General features: G+C 55.5%; 5 protein-coding genes across 5 annotated transcripts; 2 read left to right on the forward strand and 3 right to left on the reverse strand.

The window, feature by feature from the left end:
- Positions 1-197: 197 nt before the first annotated feature.
- Positions 198-6,695, reverse strand: BJX67DRAFT_379556 (uncharacterized protein; the record flags this gene model as incomplete). Its single annotated transcript, XM_071032602.1, has 8 exons — positions 198-251; positions 304-728; positions 781-3,482; positions 3,537-4,438; positions 4,495-5,163; positions 5,210-5,368; positions 5,419-6,003; positions 6,060-6,695. The coding sequence occupies 8 exons, from the start codon at positions 6,693-6,695 to the stop codon at positions 198-200; spliced, it is 6,132 nt and encodes a 2,043-aa protein (XP_070888056.1).
- A 397-nt stretch (positions 6,696-7,092) lies between these two features.
- Positions 7,093-10,358, forward strand: BJX67DRAFT_387180 (uncharacterized protein; the record flags this gene model as incomplete). Its single annotated transcript, XM_071034190.1, has 3 exons — positions 7,093-7,848; positions 7,896-9,866; positions 9,930-10,358. 3 exons carry the CDS (start codon positions 7,093-7,095, stop codon positions 10,305-10,307), a joined length of 3,105 nt encoding a protein of 1,034 aa, XP_070888057.1. The 3' UTR covers positions 10,308-10,358.
- Positions 10,359-10,409: 51 nt separating this feature from the next.
- Positions 10,410-11,324, reverse strand: BJX67DRAFT_371051 (uncharacterized protein; the record flags this gene model as incomplete). The annotated part of the gene is made up of 2 exons (XM_071031018.1): positions 10,410-10,974; positions 11,041-11,324. 2 exons carry the CDS (start codon positions 11,322-11,324, stop codon positions 10,410-10,412), a joined length of 849 nt encoding a protein of 282 aa, XP_070888058.1.
- Positions 11,325-11,857: 533 nt separating this feature from the next.
- On the forward strand, positions 11,858-13,650 carry BJX67DRAFT_32112 (alpha/beta hydrolase). Its single transcript, XM_071027333.1, has 5 exons — positions 11,858-12,015; positions 12,118-12,232; positions 12,310-12,648; positions 12,704-13,210; positions 13,282-13,650. The coding sequence occupies exons 2-5, from the start codon at positions 12,151-12,153 to the stop codon at positions 13,464-13,466; spliced, it is 1,113 nt and encodes a 370-aa protein (XP_070888059.1). The 5' UTR covers positions 11,858-12,015; positions 12,118-12,150; the 3' UTR covers positions 13,467-13,650.
- Positions 13,651-13,841: 191 nt separating this feature from the next.
- On the reverse strand, positions 13,842-15,255 carry BJX67DRAFT_379560 (uncharacterized protein; the record flags this gene model as incomplete). Its single annotated transcript, XM_071032603.1, has 4 exons — positions 13,842-14,240; positions 14,295-14,667; positions 14,730-14,764; positions 14,818-15,255. The coding sequence occupies 4 exons, from the start codon at positions 15,253-15,255 to the stop codon at positions 13,842-13,844; spliced, it is 1,245 nt and encodes a 414-aa protein (XP_070888060.1).
- Between the last annotated feature and the right edge of the window lie 462 nt (positions 15,256-15,717).

Below are 15,717 nucleotides of genomic sequence, written 5' to 3' on the forward strand. Positions count from 1 at the left end.
TGGAAGATTTCGAGAACTTGGTGTAACAGGGTTAAGACCAGCCCATTACGGTCTGAGGAAATTGGATAGACTCTAGGCCATTGGAGCGTGGCTGAGGATGAGGTTTATCGGGTTTTGGGCAGCACATCGTAATATTCATTGAACTCAACTATGAACAAGAAATCTAACTACAATCTCCGACATCTAAGTCCAGTGTCTTAACCCACCACATGGCTATACGCCTCAACGAGCTTCTCGGTCACCTTCGGAACCTGCATATCATTCGTTAGTGATGACCCAGAAATCTGTGACGGGATATCCTACATTCTGCAACTTGAACGGCTCGAAATGATTCCCCGGTATCTGTAGCACGCGAATCGTACTCTGGAGCAGCGTATTCCACTGGGATACAGACTCCTGCTGTGTTGCCTGGTTCTCCAGCCAGGGATACTCGATTCCGCAGAGCGTCGTCGTGTTCAATGTTTCCTCACTCTGGAGCAGCACAAACGGGAGGTCCGTTTGGAGCTTTGAAGGTCTGTATTCACCCAGCATGGCCGCGTGCCGTGTGAACTGCGTCCGAAGGAACTCTTGACCTCCGGCGTCGAGATCCTGGAGCACGTACCGGATCACAGTATCTGGGAGGGGCGTATGGTCTATCGGAGACGGGGAATCAATCAGGATGACGCCCTCGACCTGCGAGGCCAGATGCTGTGCGATCTCGAATGCCAGTACACCACCAAACGACCATCCTATAAACCACTGTTAGAAGTATGCCTCGCGAATCGGAGAGTTAATACGTACCTCCGATCACCACAGACCCGTCAAAGGTAGATCGAATAGATTCCGCGTAAAGCGTGGCCAGCTGCTTCAGACTGGTGGCTGTAGGAGGCTCAAGACCTAAATTCGGGCTCGAAATGCCATACACGGGGAATGGAACCCTTTTCAGTTTGGAGTATGGAGCGGCTGAGCCACTGCCATCGTGGATGAGGACAAGAGGTGCAGACGCTGAGCCTGGATCACCCTTTTGCAGCAGGATAGGCCGCACTGTATGTCGTGGCGCATCGCTAGCCTTATTTTTGGGCCTCGACATCCCCATGATAAGATCTTCGAGGCCGCCGACAGTGAGGTCAGGATGGAGCTGTTCGGCGGAGATATCAACCTTGAGGTTCTTCTTGAACGCCTGCCGGACTTCCATGGACAGCAGGGAGTCCACTCCATACGCACTGACGGGCTGGTCCGCCCGCAGGCCGAACTCGGGGATTCCACATACGCCTGCGAGAATCGACTTGATGCGCGTGCGGTTTGGGGTATCGTGGCCTTTGACTTTCTCTACCTTGCCCCTGTAACTGCTTGCCTGGCGGTTGAGCTTTGGTCGTGTCTCCTTGGGGGCATCCAGTGTTTTCCCGACAAGCTTCTCGACTTCTCGCGTGAGATCCCCAATTGTGCGCATCTCCATGATGGTCGAGCTGTCCAAGTGGATCTGGGGAAGCTGTTTCTGGAGAGCGGAGCCAATTTCAATTGCCATGAGGGAGTCGATGCCCAATTCTGCGAGGGACGCACATGTGCTCGACGGGAGAATATCCACTCCGCATATCTTCGAAATCACCCTGGTCACCAGCGGGGCGATGGGCAGTGCTTCGTCGTCGCTATTGGGAGGCGTTGAGAGGGATGATTCACCGGTGGACATGCTGTCATCGGAGGACGCAGATGAGACGGTGGAACTGCTGTCGGTATCGAGCTGCAGCCGGATATTTGTCTGATATCGAGACAGATACCCGTGGAATGCCCTCAGGTTGAGCTTCTTGAAATGGATCCCCTCGACGGCGGCCACGAGTCGTCCGCTAGGCGAAAGGGCATACGAGTCGGCGATAAGCACATTCTCGTCGCAGTTCAGAAGGCTGCAATAGAGTGAGAATGTATCCTTCTGATCGACCTCTTGAAATAGGACACGAGCAGACTCGACTTTCGTGCAGATGTAGACCTCTGAGCTGGCGGCGTAGTTGTTGGCCATGAACCCAACACTGTGCAGCAGCGTGTCAATGAACGCAGGCGACAGAACGCATTTTTGGTGGATGACAGGCAGCTTGAATGTGCCGTACCCCTCTAGCCCTGTATCTGCCACTGTCAGTTGGCGGATAGACCGGTAGCTGTGCGCATACCGCACCACGCGGGTGAAGATAGTCTCGTAGAGAGTGTTGGTGTTGAAGGTGTCGAACTGCTCACGTCGTAGCTTGAGATGAGTCAACTGGCGCTGGATCATGGCTGCTTTGCGAGCGAAGGATTTGGTGGTTAGGGCTGTGCTCTCGAGGGATAGTGTACCAGAGCAATGGACAGTGGGATTCCCCGGCTGCAATGGGGAGCAACTGGAGAACTGGAACGGCTTCTCTTTCTCCAGGCGTAGCTGCACAATCCGGTCATCGGGGGAGACACTGTACACAAGTGGGTTGTCGAATGTCAAATCGGTGACTGCGATCGTTTGGTCGGGGCTGATATCTTTCAGTGTCGCGGCTTCGACAGCCATTTCGTGGTAGATTGACGCAGGACAGAGGGCAACTCCTCCTACAATATGGCCCTCGATATAGGGCGCGATATACTCGACCGGGGTTTCAAACACGTTGTCCTGGCTCTGTAACTTTGTTGTGAGGAGGCCAGTGTCTAGCTTTGAGTCTTGTGTCTTGGTTCCCTCACTCGACTTTTCGAGCCTCGTCTCGCGGTATGGGACATAATGCTCAGCTGGCTCAAGAGGATACTCGGGAGCGTCAATAACCGAAGCGCCTGTCCCATCAAAGACGGCTCGCCAGTTGATGTTAGGAAGGACGGCAGACAGGCTGATAGCTGCGCTAGAGAGCGAGGCCCAGGCACTGAGTTTGCCATTCAGTGAGCTGAGAAACCCGTACTCCGCATGCTCCGGCACCCCATTGCGCACCATTGGCAGGGTAATAGTCGACGGTCCGATCTCGAGGAACACGGCCGAGGAGAGCGCCTGGTCTGCGGTGATCGTCTGGAGGAGTTGGGCGAATTTGACCGTATCGCGGGTTTGTCGGACGATGTAGTCTGGGTCCAGGGTCCAGCTCAGGAAGTCACCGAATACTGTTGACCCAAACCGGAGTTTGGGAGGGTAGTACGTCGCTGACGAGGCGACTTTCCGTACCTCCTCGAGAATCGGGTCCATGGCAGTAGAGTGGAATCCGTACGGCACTGCAAGCATTTTATATCTATACCCAGCCTGGTTGCACAGTTCCGCGAGGGCCTGCAGCTCAGCGATAGGACCTGAAATGACAGAATCACGACGAGTATTCTGGCAGGCCACCTGCAGGCGTGCCAGACCTTCATGGCGTGAAATAAGCCGAAGCATCTCCTCGTCATTCTGGTTGCATGCCATCATCCCAGTCTCCTTTGCGATACAAAGGTCGCTGATGAGGGTGGCTCGAGTTGCAACAAGACGGAGAGCGTCTGCCAGTGACATGATTCCCGCAATCGCCATGGCTGCATACTCTCCTAGGCTGTGGATCATAATAATTAGCAACGCGAGCTGATTCTCTAGCGAGGGGACCTACCTGTGCCCAATCACAACCTGGGGCTCAACGCCCCATGCCTGCCAGACGCTGGCTAGCGCATACTGAAGCACGAAAGTGCCTGTTTGCGACATGTAGGTATCGCTGATTTGATTGCCTAAGTCGCCCTCTAGGATCCCACGGATGCTCGGAAACCCCATTTCTTGAAGCAGCCGCTCGCACCGGTCGACACACGTGCGGTATAAGGGGCATGTCGACAGCAACTCGCGGCCCATGCCGCTGTACGCTGCGCCTTGTCCGGAGAACACCATGATCAGTGGTCTCTTTGTCGATGGAGCCTGGGTGAATGTCGGGTCCCCTAGCTTTGCCAGTAAATCGTCCACATTGCCACAGGCAAAAGATACCATGTGCTCGTAGCGCCGTCGCCGAGCCGTGGCAGTGTAGCAGATGTCTGCGAGCCTCAACTTTGATCTCGAAGCCTCGATCAAACGGCTATATGTTTGCACTCGCGTTTTCAGAGCCCTCATAGTTCGAGCCGAAATCACGAACGGGTAAGCACTGCGTTCCCTGCCTTCGAAGTGTCTCGATGGAGCCTCCTCGACGACCATTGCAGCGTTAGAGCCTGCTGCGCCAAAGTTATTGATCATTGCTCGACGGGGCTGAGAATCTCCAGGGGCTTCCCAGTTCGCGCCTTCTGTGGTGATCTGCAGGCCTGTCACCAGCGCGCCTGCGAGTCTGGGATTGATCGTCTTCAGCCCGACCTGTGGTGGAATCCGGTGGTTCGCGAGCATGAGGAGGACTTTAGCAAGACTCGCTGCTCCTGACGCGGCTTCTGCGTGTCCAATGTTGCCCTTGATCGAGGTGATAAACACGGGCTTCTGGCTTTGCGGCGGGGTTTTCCCGAAGACGGATTGGATACTGGATATTTCGACGGCATCACCGGCCTAGTTAACGGGTTAGCATCTGTGTCAGATTCCCCAAATAACTGACTCCGGCATACCTGCGTCCCGGTCCCATGCGCCTCGACAACATCGACCGAGGATGCATCAACGCCAGCCCGTGAAAGAACCGTCCTGAACAGCTTGGCTTGTGTCTCCGGATGCGGCCGCGTGATCGAGCTGGCGTTCGCACTCTGATTAACTGCAATCCCCCGAATAACACCATAGATGCGATCATTCTCCTCCAGGGCATCTGAAAGTCGCTTCAGAACGAAAACACCACACCCCTCAGAGCGACAATACCCATCGGCACCGGCGTCAAACGCCTTACATTGGCCCGTCGGACTCAGGAAGTGCGCCCGACCCAGCCCCGTGTGCATATCCGGACTAAGTATGGCATTTGCGCCACCGGCTACCGCGGCCGTACAGTCCCCGTTACTCAGTGCCTGGCAGGCCTGATGGATGGCGATGGAAGAGGCGGAGCACGCGGTGTCGACGACCATCGAGGGCCCGCTGAACTTGAAGGTGTAGGAGATCCGGCCGCTGAGAAAGGCGCGCAGGGTTCCCGTGCTGTAGTAGACGTCGATGTCCTCGTGCAGGTTGTCTACGTAGTCCCCGGTGGCGATCCCGACGTAGCAGCCCATCGAATCTTTCTGGAAGGAGGGCGTCGAGTCGGGGACATATCCTGCGTCGTCGAGGGCGTGCAGGGTAGCTTGGAGTAGGAGTTTTTGCTGCTGCTGTTAATGTCTGTCTTGACTGGGGTGGCGACAGACATACCTGGGGATCCATTGATCGAGCTTCACGGGGGGAGATGTCGAAGAAGGCGTTGTCGAATGCCCATGGCTTGTCCACAAAATTGCCGAATACTGACCGCAGGCCGGGTTTTCCTGGGTTGTCTGATGTATATTCAGAGAGATTGAACCGTGTATCTGGTATCTGGGTATGATGTTAGCAGTGTTCACCCAGACCACCTGCGGGGAGCTTACCGTCTGCACAGTATTCACGCCCTTCTCCAGATTCTGCCACAGAGTTTCCTTATTGCTAGCAGATGGAAAGTTTACAGACATGCCCACAATCGCGATATCCGCATGGGGAGCCTTCGCCCTTTCTGGCAGCGAGTGATCCACTACACGGGTGTTCCTCGACCGGCCACCAAAGAAAGAGCGTGAATGTGGCCCGAATGCATGGACCTCTGTCTTTAACGTACCAAGGGACAGGGCGTCCCAGGTCTGTTGCCAATTCAGACGGTGAGTGAGGATGGTGCGGACGGCCGTCTCTGCGAGAGGATTCTCCCCGGATACTGTCATGAGGGTGCCATCCACCGTTGATCGGACCGGTACATGTAGATCCTGTTGGGATGGGAAAGAAATCGAGCGTTGGGTAAGATCTTGCAGCACACTTTGGACGACTGATTCTGTTGTGTCACCTCCATGGTACCAGCCATGCACGGGGACAGGGTCACCATTGCCCTCTGAGAAGACCTTGAACTGCTCGAGCGCCGCAGGTGTGCCAGTAACGGTGATGATGTCTGGATTTAGCCGTGCCGAGAAGCAGACGGTTTCATTCCCGTCCTATCCGGGCATTAGCGCGGTGGCTCTCACTAACTGTATAGCAGCGGAATACGAACCTGAGAGTTAAACCGAATGACGTCCTCTTCTTGGAGTTTGCTGACGGCAATTGACCACGGCCTAGCACGCCATTGGGGTCCCGCACGCTCTTCACAGAAAACAGCCACGCGGTATCCTATCCAGAAGGCCAGTCGGGTGGCATGCTCGCTTGCTGTGATGAACTCCTCGACCGAAGTGGACGTGGCGATAACGAGCGATGGTATAATCCCCGAGCAGAATCCAACCACCTCATCCCATCTCGTCATTGCCTGCCACGATAGTTGAGGCTCCTGCGTCACTGTATTATTCTCGACATGGTTTAGATAGCTCAGTATTTGGTGAACGAGGAGCGCTATCCCTTGGATGATCGGGTTGGTCTGATGTGTCGTGGGAGGAGATACGAGGGACTCTGGGGATGTAAGTTCCGTGAGCTCGAGCAGCACTGGATCTTTCTTTTGTTTTCCCTCCTTTGCAGCGGAGATCTCCTGGACAAAGGCATTATAGCATGACTCTAGGAGGCCTGCCGCCGTACGGGATGCCCGAATGTGCCTGATGGCAGCGGCGGACGTCTCCCGCGAGAAGACAGCGCGGCTCCCCTGGCCGCCGAAGAAGGCCACCCGGCGGACATCTAATGTTGAATGAGGAATGGCCTCCATTCTGTTTGCTTGTTGAATACGCTAGCGTTCTAGAAAATCGGTGGAAACCTCCTGCAGAAGTCCACGCGGGAGAGGAGCGTATATGACCTGTGCTCCGATCTGGCGTGGCCTCGGTGTGAAAACAGCTTATCGTGTACTCACGGTCACATCGCCTTAGCGTTCACCATGCAGTGCACATGGACCGGAGTAAACGGAGCCGGATAGTGCTGTCTAGGGCTGGTGGTGTCATGTACTCCGCTCCATTTGCCCCACGGCCAGACTGTCGGCGACAGTGCCAGGACACGACATGTGGTATTATGCACCATATGAAGAGTAGTGAGCAGGTCATATACGACGCCATGGCCGCCTGATTAAACGGTTTGTTCAAATCATAGATCTGTGGGACACGTTCGCCGCCATGGCCCCAAGTATCGATATTGCACCCCTGGCAGCCGCTTCAAACCCCGACAGCAGCTTCAACCGTGCAGCTCTACGCTTGGATGAGGGGCTCAGTGCCGATGGTGTTCACTCCTTGCCGGATCTCATCCAGTTCAACGCCGATCACAATCCTGACTACTTGTTCGCCATCCAGGAAGTCAAGGTGAACAACCAGCGACAGCTTGAACGAGTAACCTTTCGAAGCCTATACCATGCGGTCCTTGCTTGTAGGGAATGGCTGTCTGCTAACTGTACAGTCTTGGATAGCACAAAACCTGTTGGAGTGTTTATGGAAAGTGATCTAGGACTCTTCATCTACCTCTCTGCCCTCCTGTCCCTCGAGATCCCTGTCCTTCTCCTGTCCGCTCGACTAGGGCCGGCCGCAATCAGCCACCTCATCACCAAGACCGGTGCCGCTGCAGTTTTGTCCTCCAAAAGAACGTCATCTCAGGCATCTCAGGCAGTGCTGGACAGCCCGACCGAAGTTGTGAGCGTCGCTCCGTTTTCAGAATTCCTCACCTCGCCCTCCATCGAATACGCAACCCAGCGCTTCCCTGGCGTTCCCTCACAGAAAGACGAGCCAGGCTCACTTATTTTACATTCTTCTGGCACCACTGGGCTGCCGAAGCCTATATTCCTCACTCATCGATACGTCCTCGGCTACGCTGCCTGCCACCGTCTGCAGCCGGAGGAGGCTGTCGGACGAGTGAATGTCTCGACACTACCGCTGTACCACGTATTCACCCTTCCTTCCCCAATATGTAATGTGATTAACACACTCAGGGCTTTGGCCTCCTCGCACCTTGTCTCAGCCTGTCTGTCGGAAAGCCATGTTGCTTCCCTTCTCCTTCGACCATCCCCTCCGCCACCTCGATGATCCAACTCCTCGAATCCACCAACGCCCAGTCTCTAATGACCGTCCCATCCATAATCGAAGAAGTGGCCTCTTTCTCAGGGTCATCTGCCATCGACATCTTGAAGACACTCGACTTTGTCGCTGTGGGTGGTGGCGCCATCAAACCCGAGATCGGCGAACAACTGCATAGCCACGGCGTATCTCTGTTAAACCACTACGGAGCGACGGAGATCGGAGCAATCGCCCACATTTTTGTCCCAGACACAAGCTACGACTGGCACTATCTGCGCCTGAGAAGTGACCTCGGGTTACAGGTTAGGAGCGTCGACTCGGACAACCCCTTGCACTGCAAGCTGGTTGGGTATCCGTTTGGCTGGGGCCGGGCATTCGAGGTTCAGGATCTGTTGGAGAGGAATCCGGCTGCCGTTGATGACGTCGAGGTCAAGATCTTAGGCAGGAAGGACGATGTTATTGTTCTGGCGACGGGCGAGAAGGTTCTTCCGCAGCTGTTGGAGGAGACGCTGAATGCGAAGAGTGTCATCAAGACCGCTGTGGTCTTCGGCGAGCACCGTGAAACAGTCGGTGTGCTTATTGAGACACGCCAGCCCGTGTCTCCAGGCGAATACCAGGGGTTCATTGACCAGGTCTGGACTTGGGTTGACGAGGTGAATCATCGCGTCGATCGACACGCCCGGGTCCCATCCCGCGATGCCGTCGTGCTGGTCTCGGAGGGCAAGTCCATTCCACGCTCGGACAAGGGATCCGTCATGCGGAATGAAGTCTCCCGTGTTTTCGCTGAGGAGATCGAAGCGGCGTATCAGTCGCTCGGGAAGACGGTTGTTAATCTCGACCCTGAGAATCTGCTCCCCAGCTTGCGTGCCTTGATTCAGTCCAGCTTGGGAGACCGGATTCAGACGACGATCGGCGATGAGGCGGATTTCTTCGAGCTCGGCATGGACTCTCTCGAGGCTACTCGTCTGTCCAGGCAGCTCAACTCCCTCCCGAATAAGGGCTCGTTTCCCGGCCTTCCGGACCAAGTGCGTCCGGACTTCATTTACCAGCACCCGACTATATCATCCCTACTGGCCGCCATGGCTGGTGGGCGTGCCTCGAATACCGGATCTGGAGGGGTAGTCGAGATGCAGGAGATGTTGCGAGAAGCACTGAGAAGTGTCCAACGCACGGGGACGGAGGTTGTCTTGCTCACTGGATCGACTGGTACGCTGGGAGCACACATCCTGGACATCTTGTGCCGCAATCCTCACGTCCAGAGCGTCATCTGCGTAAACCGCCCTCAGCCAGGTGTTGACGCATGGAGTCGACAGGAGAAAGTCTGCGCTGACAAGGGGGTACAGCTCCCACCTTCCTGGAGGGACAAGGCGATTCTCTTCGAAAGCAAGACGCACGACCGCCATCTGGGTCTCCCATTCGAGGTATACACCAGCCTCACGTCGACCGTGACGCATGTCATCCACAATGCCTGGCCGATGGACTTCAAGCGGCAGCTCTCCTCGTTCAAGGCGCCCATCCAGTCCCTCATCAACCTTATCCAGCTAAGCAAGGATATTCACGCTCTCCGACCACACGTCGTCCCGCGGCTCCTCTTCACCTCTTCCATCGCCGTGACAGGTCGGTACCCAGGAGGAGACCAGGTCCCCGAACACCAAATGGCAGACCCAACCTGGACGGTAGACATGGGATACGCGAAAGCCAAATGGGTCTGCGAAGGGCTCCTGGGTGACGCGGCACAGCTTTCTGCAGGCTCATTCCAACCACTGGTTGTGCGACTGGGCCAGCTCACCGGGTCAAACCGGTCCGGGTTCTGGACGAAGACGGAGCATCTGCCTACTCTGGTCTCGACGTCTGCCAAAATCGGGGCTCTCCCGCATCTCACCGGAGTAAGTTACCCCCCCAGGCTGCGCCAACCGGTGGATACTTGCAGCGAACTGACTTGACTACAGACGTACTCCTGGCTCCCCATGGACACGGCCGCGCGCGCCGTCTCCGAAATTGCGCTCTCCCACAGCCGGGAACGGTTCTACCACGTCGAAAATCCCATTCGACAGCCATGGGCTGATTTACTGAGTGCCCTTCGGTTGGAGCTGGGCTTATCCGTGGTTCCATTCGAGGAGTGGATTCAGCGTGCTCGTCAGACGGGTCTTGTTACGAGTCTTGAGGACTTCTTCGCCCACGACTTCGAAGCTCTTGCGAGTGGGCCGATTGTACTGCGGACCGATGTGTCCAGGGGTGTCTCTCGCACGCTTAGGTCTTGTGGTGGTGTTGGCGTGGAGGTCTTGAGGAAGTACCTGCGGTCATGGAAGGAGCAGGGCGCTTTGTAGATGATACAGTCATAAAGTATGATAGAAAGTCCATTGGGGAGTTCTACGAGGAGCAGAAATAGAAGACAACCGATTCGCCGTACAGTTGTATAGACAGCTGAGCTACTCGAAATCCGTACTCCCAGTCAACTCCTTCCACTCCTCGATATCCTTGCGAATACCATCCATAATCGACGGAATGAAGTGAACTGCATCATTCCCCAGCGCCAGTCTCGCAGGCAGACTCCTCCCCTCACACCGACCGGTCTTCGTCAACGCCTCAACCAGCAACTGCGCCCCGAGCACCGGGTTCCCAGGCTGCTTGCAATTCTTCGCATCCAACGCCGACACAGCGTCCTCGACAGGCCCCGCAATATCCTCGATGCGTCGCTGCGCCCGCTTCCGATTCGAGTCCGTCAGGAAATTCGTCCGGAAGTAGCCCGGCTCAACGGCTACGACCTCGATCCCCAGATGCGCGACCTCGCCGCGCAGGGCCTCCGAGTTGATCGAGCACGCGGCCTTGGAGCTGCAGTAGATTCCGGCGCCCGCAACGCCGCGCCAGCTCCCGATGGAGGCGAGGTTGCAGATTACGCCTGCACGCGCTTGGCGCATGTGTGGGAGGATTGCGCGGGCGACGTTGAGCTGTCCGATGACGTTTGTTTCGTACTGGTGGGAGACTTCTTGCGCGCTGCGACGTCTCAATTTAGTACTCCCGACAGTGGGTTTGCTGTTGTTTCAGTGTTTGGAGACGCACCTAACCTCCTCGATGCCGCCGGTCAGGATATAGCCCGCGTTGTTGACGAGGACGTCGATGCGCCCCGTCTTCGCGAGTGCATCAGACACCACGGCATTCAACTTCTCGTCGGGCCAGGTCACGTCTAACTGGTACGTGAGAGCACCTTCGCGCCCCAGATCAGCGAGAGCGGCGACCTGACGCGCCGTTGCAATGACCACGTCGCCCCGGCGCAGGGCCGCTTCGGCGATACATTTCCCGAACCCCGACGAGCAACCTGTGATGAACCAGACTTTGGTGGACATTTTCAAAGGGAGTATGATGGATAACGTTATGATGAACGCTCGGATACGGGGCAATGGAACGGAAGGGGGAATTAGTTAAACTCACTGTGGAGGCGTGGACCGGAGTACGCGGGAGAGAGAGTGTTGGAGGGGCATCCAGCAGACCGGGGTTCAGAAAGGAGGTGAGCGGAGAACAAAGAGAATTTTTCTCTGACCCCCACTCAGCTTGTTGATTTCGCAAATTTTCGAAGCCCAAGTCACCTTTTTATGCACAGCCATGGCTGATAGAGAATTTGAAGAAGTCGATACAGAAACTTGGCATTAACAAGCCCTACTTTCAATTTATGTATTGCATAAGCTGAGTAATACATGTGCATATGCCTTGGAAATGATCAGGGCATGGAGGGCATCCAGCAGACCGGGGTTCAGAACAGGCCGGGGGCTTGGAAACCTTCCTGTTTTTTCTGAACCCCAGTATACTGTGTCCCCTCCTCAGGAGGTCGGAGAATTTAACCGACTTCGTTCTGGCCAACAGAGACGCCCGGTCACCCTGGCCCGTTTCCACGCGAGACGCATTCCTTCCAGGGTCCACCCGCAGAAGTCTCGGGAAAAGCTTGCCTGTTGCTTGGCTGTGGAATGCAGAAAATGTTGAGACTCGTATACTCCGGCCCATTAAAGCTTCAATTGTCAAGGGAACGGTGACGAGAAAGGGGTAAGTAGAATCGCAACTATAAGATATCTCGACTCTCACGGCCACAATGAATTAGACATTGGGAAACTTCAGAGAACAGAGGTTGACTGTGAATTCCTACAGATTCTCAACATCAGACGAAAGTAAGCCTGCAGAATGTTGGCCGGATTGTCGCTTGGATTGGCCCTGCTGCCCTTGGCCTGGACAGGGGCCGCTGCTCTGCCGCACACTCCCCATGGTACACACCCCTTACCCCATGTCAATCGCATCATCTCCTGTTCTTCGGCAGCTCAGCTCTCTGACTCACTACTCCAGGCGCCGTCACCACCACCGAATGGGGCGCAACTTGCACCGAGCGACTCGTCCCCGTGCATCTCGAGAAGACCTCCTCGCAGAACTTCACCCTCGACAGCTACGGCCACGAGGTCTTCTACGCCCTCACCCGCAAGGAGATTCTCATCAGCGGCACCTACAATGTCTCCACGCGCACCTGCATCCCCAAGGGCGGCCCAAAGTCCGACACCATCCAGCTGCTCGCCCACGGCGCCACCTACACCAAGCACATGTGGGACTTTGCGTACCAGCCCGAGCGCTACAGCTGGACGAAGCACATGAATGAGGCTGGATATGCGACTCTAGCTTTTGACCTTATCGGTAAGTCGCCGTACTACTGTCTGCTGTTGTAGCTGCCCGAGACTGACTGGAACAGGCGCCGGAAACAGCTCGCGCCCCGACGCAATGCACGAAGTCCAGACGCAGGCGCACGTCGAGACAGCCCGCCAATTCATCAAGGCCCTCAAGGCCGGCGACTTCGACGGCCACCGCTGGAAGCGCGTAGTCTACGTCGGCTTCTCTATCGGCGCCGCAGTCGGCAACTCCCTTGCCACGCAGTACCCCAACGCGGCCGACCAGCTCGTCCTCCTCGGTCTGTCCTGGTACACTGACTACATCTACCCGGCCCTGCTGATGATGCTGCGTGCCGAGGCGAACAAGATCGACCCGCAGCGCTGGGGGTTCATGCCGGATCTGTACACGACCATGCCGACCCTGGAGACGCGCCAGTTCTCGCATCTGTATGGGGACTTTGACCACGGCGTTGAGATCCCGGATTGGAACGATCTGGATGCTGATACTGTGGGCGAGGCTGTGAGCTTCATGTTCCATGCGAAGGAGGCCCCCAACTATAAGGGGCCTGTCTTTTTGGCTCTTGGGAATAGTACGCTCTCCCTTCCCGCACCCAAATCGGTGAACCGATATTTTGGATCACGGCGTAGCTAACATGAACAGACGATGTTACCTTCTGCGGTATTACCTGTGGAGACCACCATCTCGAGGTGTACAACAAGTTCCCCGCTGCCGTGGACCATCGCCCAATCCTCTACCCTAACACCGGCCACAATATCCTCCTGCACCGCACTGGCCGCAAGCTGCTCAACGATGTGACTGACTTCATCGTCGAGTACGATCAATAGATGATTCGATGATTGCTGGGCTGAGGGATTCGTTTCCAGAGGGCTAGAGTGTACATAGATAGGAGTATGAAGACAACAGATATCCTTTCTCTGCCAATAAAATGTCGGCAACAGCCAGTATTTCGTGGAAGGGGCAAGAAATGATGTATTAGCAAGGTCTAAAGTAGACATATAAAGATGCTTAAAGATAAGAAAGGGTATGAAATATATTGCAGGGAGGTACGCCAGTTTTAAATCCCTGACCATAAAGAAATATGAGAATCCCCACAACATCGGCCCGAGATTCTCCTAGCAACTATCGCTACGGGCCGACATAAAATACATATTCGTGAAGAACTTACAACCGAACAGACCTGCTAATAGTAACCTTATATCTTACTGATCTGATCTTCTCTCCCTTTCCCACCCAGGTGGCAGTCCCGCGAACCCCGTGAGGTGAGTAGCGGTGACCTCGCCATCATTTCCGTATACCGATATGAGGCTGCCATTTCGGCCCCTCCCCTGCCTCCGGCGTCGGTAATCATCCCGCGAGGCCCTCCGATCCGCCTGCTCACCGAGTCTGTCGCGGGATGTGTGGAGAGGCTCGGGAGAAATGCGGCCTGGGGCCGGACGAGGGCCACGTTTTGGGGGCCCGAAAAGAGCCGTTGGCACCCACAGTCCTTGTTCTTCTTGAACATCTATTTTGTCTTGGCCTTGTTGGTTTTCGCCCTCGTCTGCCCTTGGAATAAGCTGGGGCGCCTGCGGCAGCGAGGGTGGCGAAGGCGAGGGAGGGTGCTGCCACCAGGGGGTTAGTATACGCGGTTAGTGCTAGGATAAGAATTTTCTTACCGATGGCTGTGATTGACGGCTCCCCGCCTGACGAACCTTGGACGGCCGCCGCGATATCACCTCAGGCTGGGGTTCTGTCATCACTTCCCCATCACCTCCGCGGCCAAGCGGAGGTGATGAGGGTGGTGTGATCGGGGACGGTTGCTCCGGCGGTGGTGAGGCCGATGAGGGTCTAGACGTATGCGTTGAGGAGCTAGGCGGTTTATTCATGGACAGTCGAGGGTTCTCTGTTTCCAGCATCTGCAGCACCTGGATTGCAAAATCCCTCGGCATCACATTCTGATTAGATGTGGCCAGTTGCTGGCTCCGTAGCTCCTCATTAGCTTTGCGCAGCTCTCTGAATTCGATGATCATCTTTCCTTCGAGGTATTTCCTGCAGCCACCACGGTCAGCAGCGGGGGCGACATTGGCCAAAAAGTGTGGATTCCGGCCTACAGTACATTTGCGCCATGATTGCCGACGACGTCCTCCTGTCTCTTCGGTAAGTTCGTTCCAGCATCTGGCTATTTACCAGGGTCGCTACCAGCGTCATGGACACCTCCAACACTCCCATCTCCTGGAAGAGAGGGGCGATATCCTTCTTACTTAGTCTGTACCATTCGTACTGGGCGATGAACTTTTGGACCGGATGGATCGTTGTGTCCCCGAGCAGGGGCCTGAAGATATCAGTGATGTTTATGAGACGGTTTTTAATTCGACGCGGTTCCTTTCTGACTCGTCTCAGTAGGACCTGGTACTTTTCAAACATTGGAGCCAGCTCTTTCATCCTTTTTGCCCGCTTCATCGTATCCCTGAACAGCTCGTACGTCTGGGCTACTCGTTCTGTTCGCTCAATGGTCTCCTCCAGGTTCTGCTTTGCGTGGCGTATCTCCTTGTATGCCAGTCTCATCTTCTGGGCAAGACGCACGAGATCCTGTGCGGCCGGGTAGGCGAGGCTGGCTGCTGAAATGGGGTCTATCATTTACAAGCTCACGTCTAGATGCTCAATGGAAAAAAGGAATGGGGTAAAATCAAGGAGGAAATGCGTGAGACGGACCAAGGTGGTATGAGGGGGTGTTTATACCGCTCCTTGCGCAAAGAGGAAAGCAGAATGAGGCTACAACAGAGCAGGGAAAAAAAAGAAAATAATGTCATTTCAGTACAGCCACAGTGCCAACGCTGCCATGAGGCTCTCAAGATACCTCAGCCCCGTCAGTGCCGCCTTGCTATGCACTGTTGCCAACCTGAGGAGAAGTCCAAACCCGAAAGAAATAGGACTCAGGCCTCTGGAAGCTTTAGCTCCCCCGGAGGATGACAGATGTGACAAAAAGAAAAGTATCCCCCGCCTGCACAAGAACTTGAAAGACAAGGCTGGCTGTTGCAAAGGCCAGTCTCCGCCCGCCACGACGCCAGCAGAGAAGGAAATGAATTGAAATCCCCGCGC

Source organism: Aspergillus lucknowensis (genome assembly GCF_044049455.1).
Source record: "Aspergillus lucknowensis strain CBS 449.75 chromosome Unknown BJX67scaffold_11, whole genome shotgun sequence".
NCBI classification, from domain to species: domain Eukaryota; kingdom Fungi; phylum Ascomycota; class Eurotiomycetes; order Eurotiales; family Aspergillaceae; genus Aspergillus; species Aspergillus lucknowensis.

Coding starts and splice junctions, on each gene's coding strand:
- BJX67DRAFT_32112 (XM_071027333.1), top strand. CDS start 12,151: ATGTTGGCCGGATTGTCGCTTGGATTGGCCCTGCTGCCCTTGGCCTGG. Junction 12,649..12,703: donor TCTAGCTTTTGACCTTATCG/GTAAGTCGCCGT, acceptor TGACTGGAACAG/GCGCCGGAAACAGCTCGCGC. Junction 13,211..13,281: donor CTTTTTGGCTCTTGGGAATA/GTACGCTCTCCC, acceptor TAACATGAACAG/ACGATGTTACCTTCTGCGGT.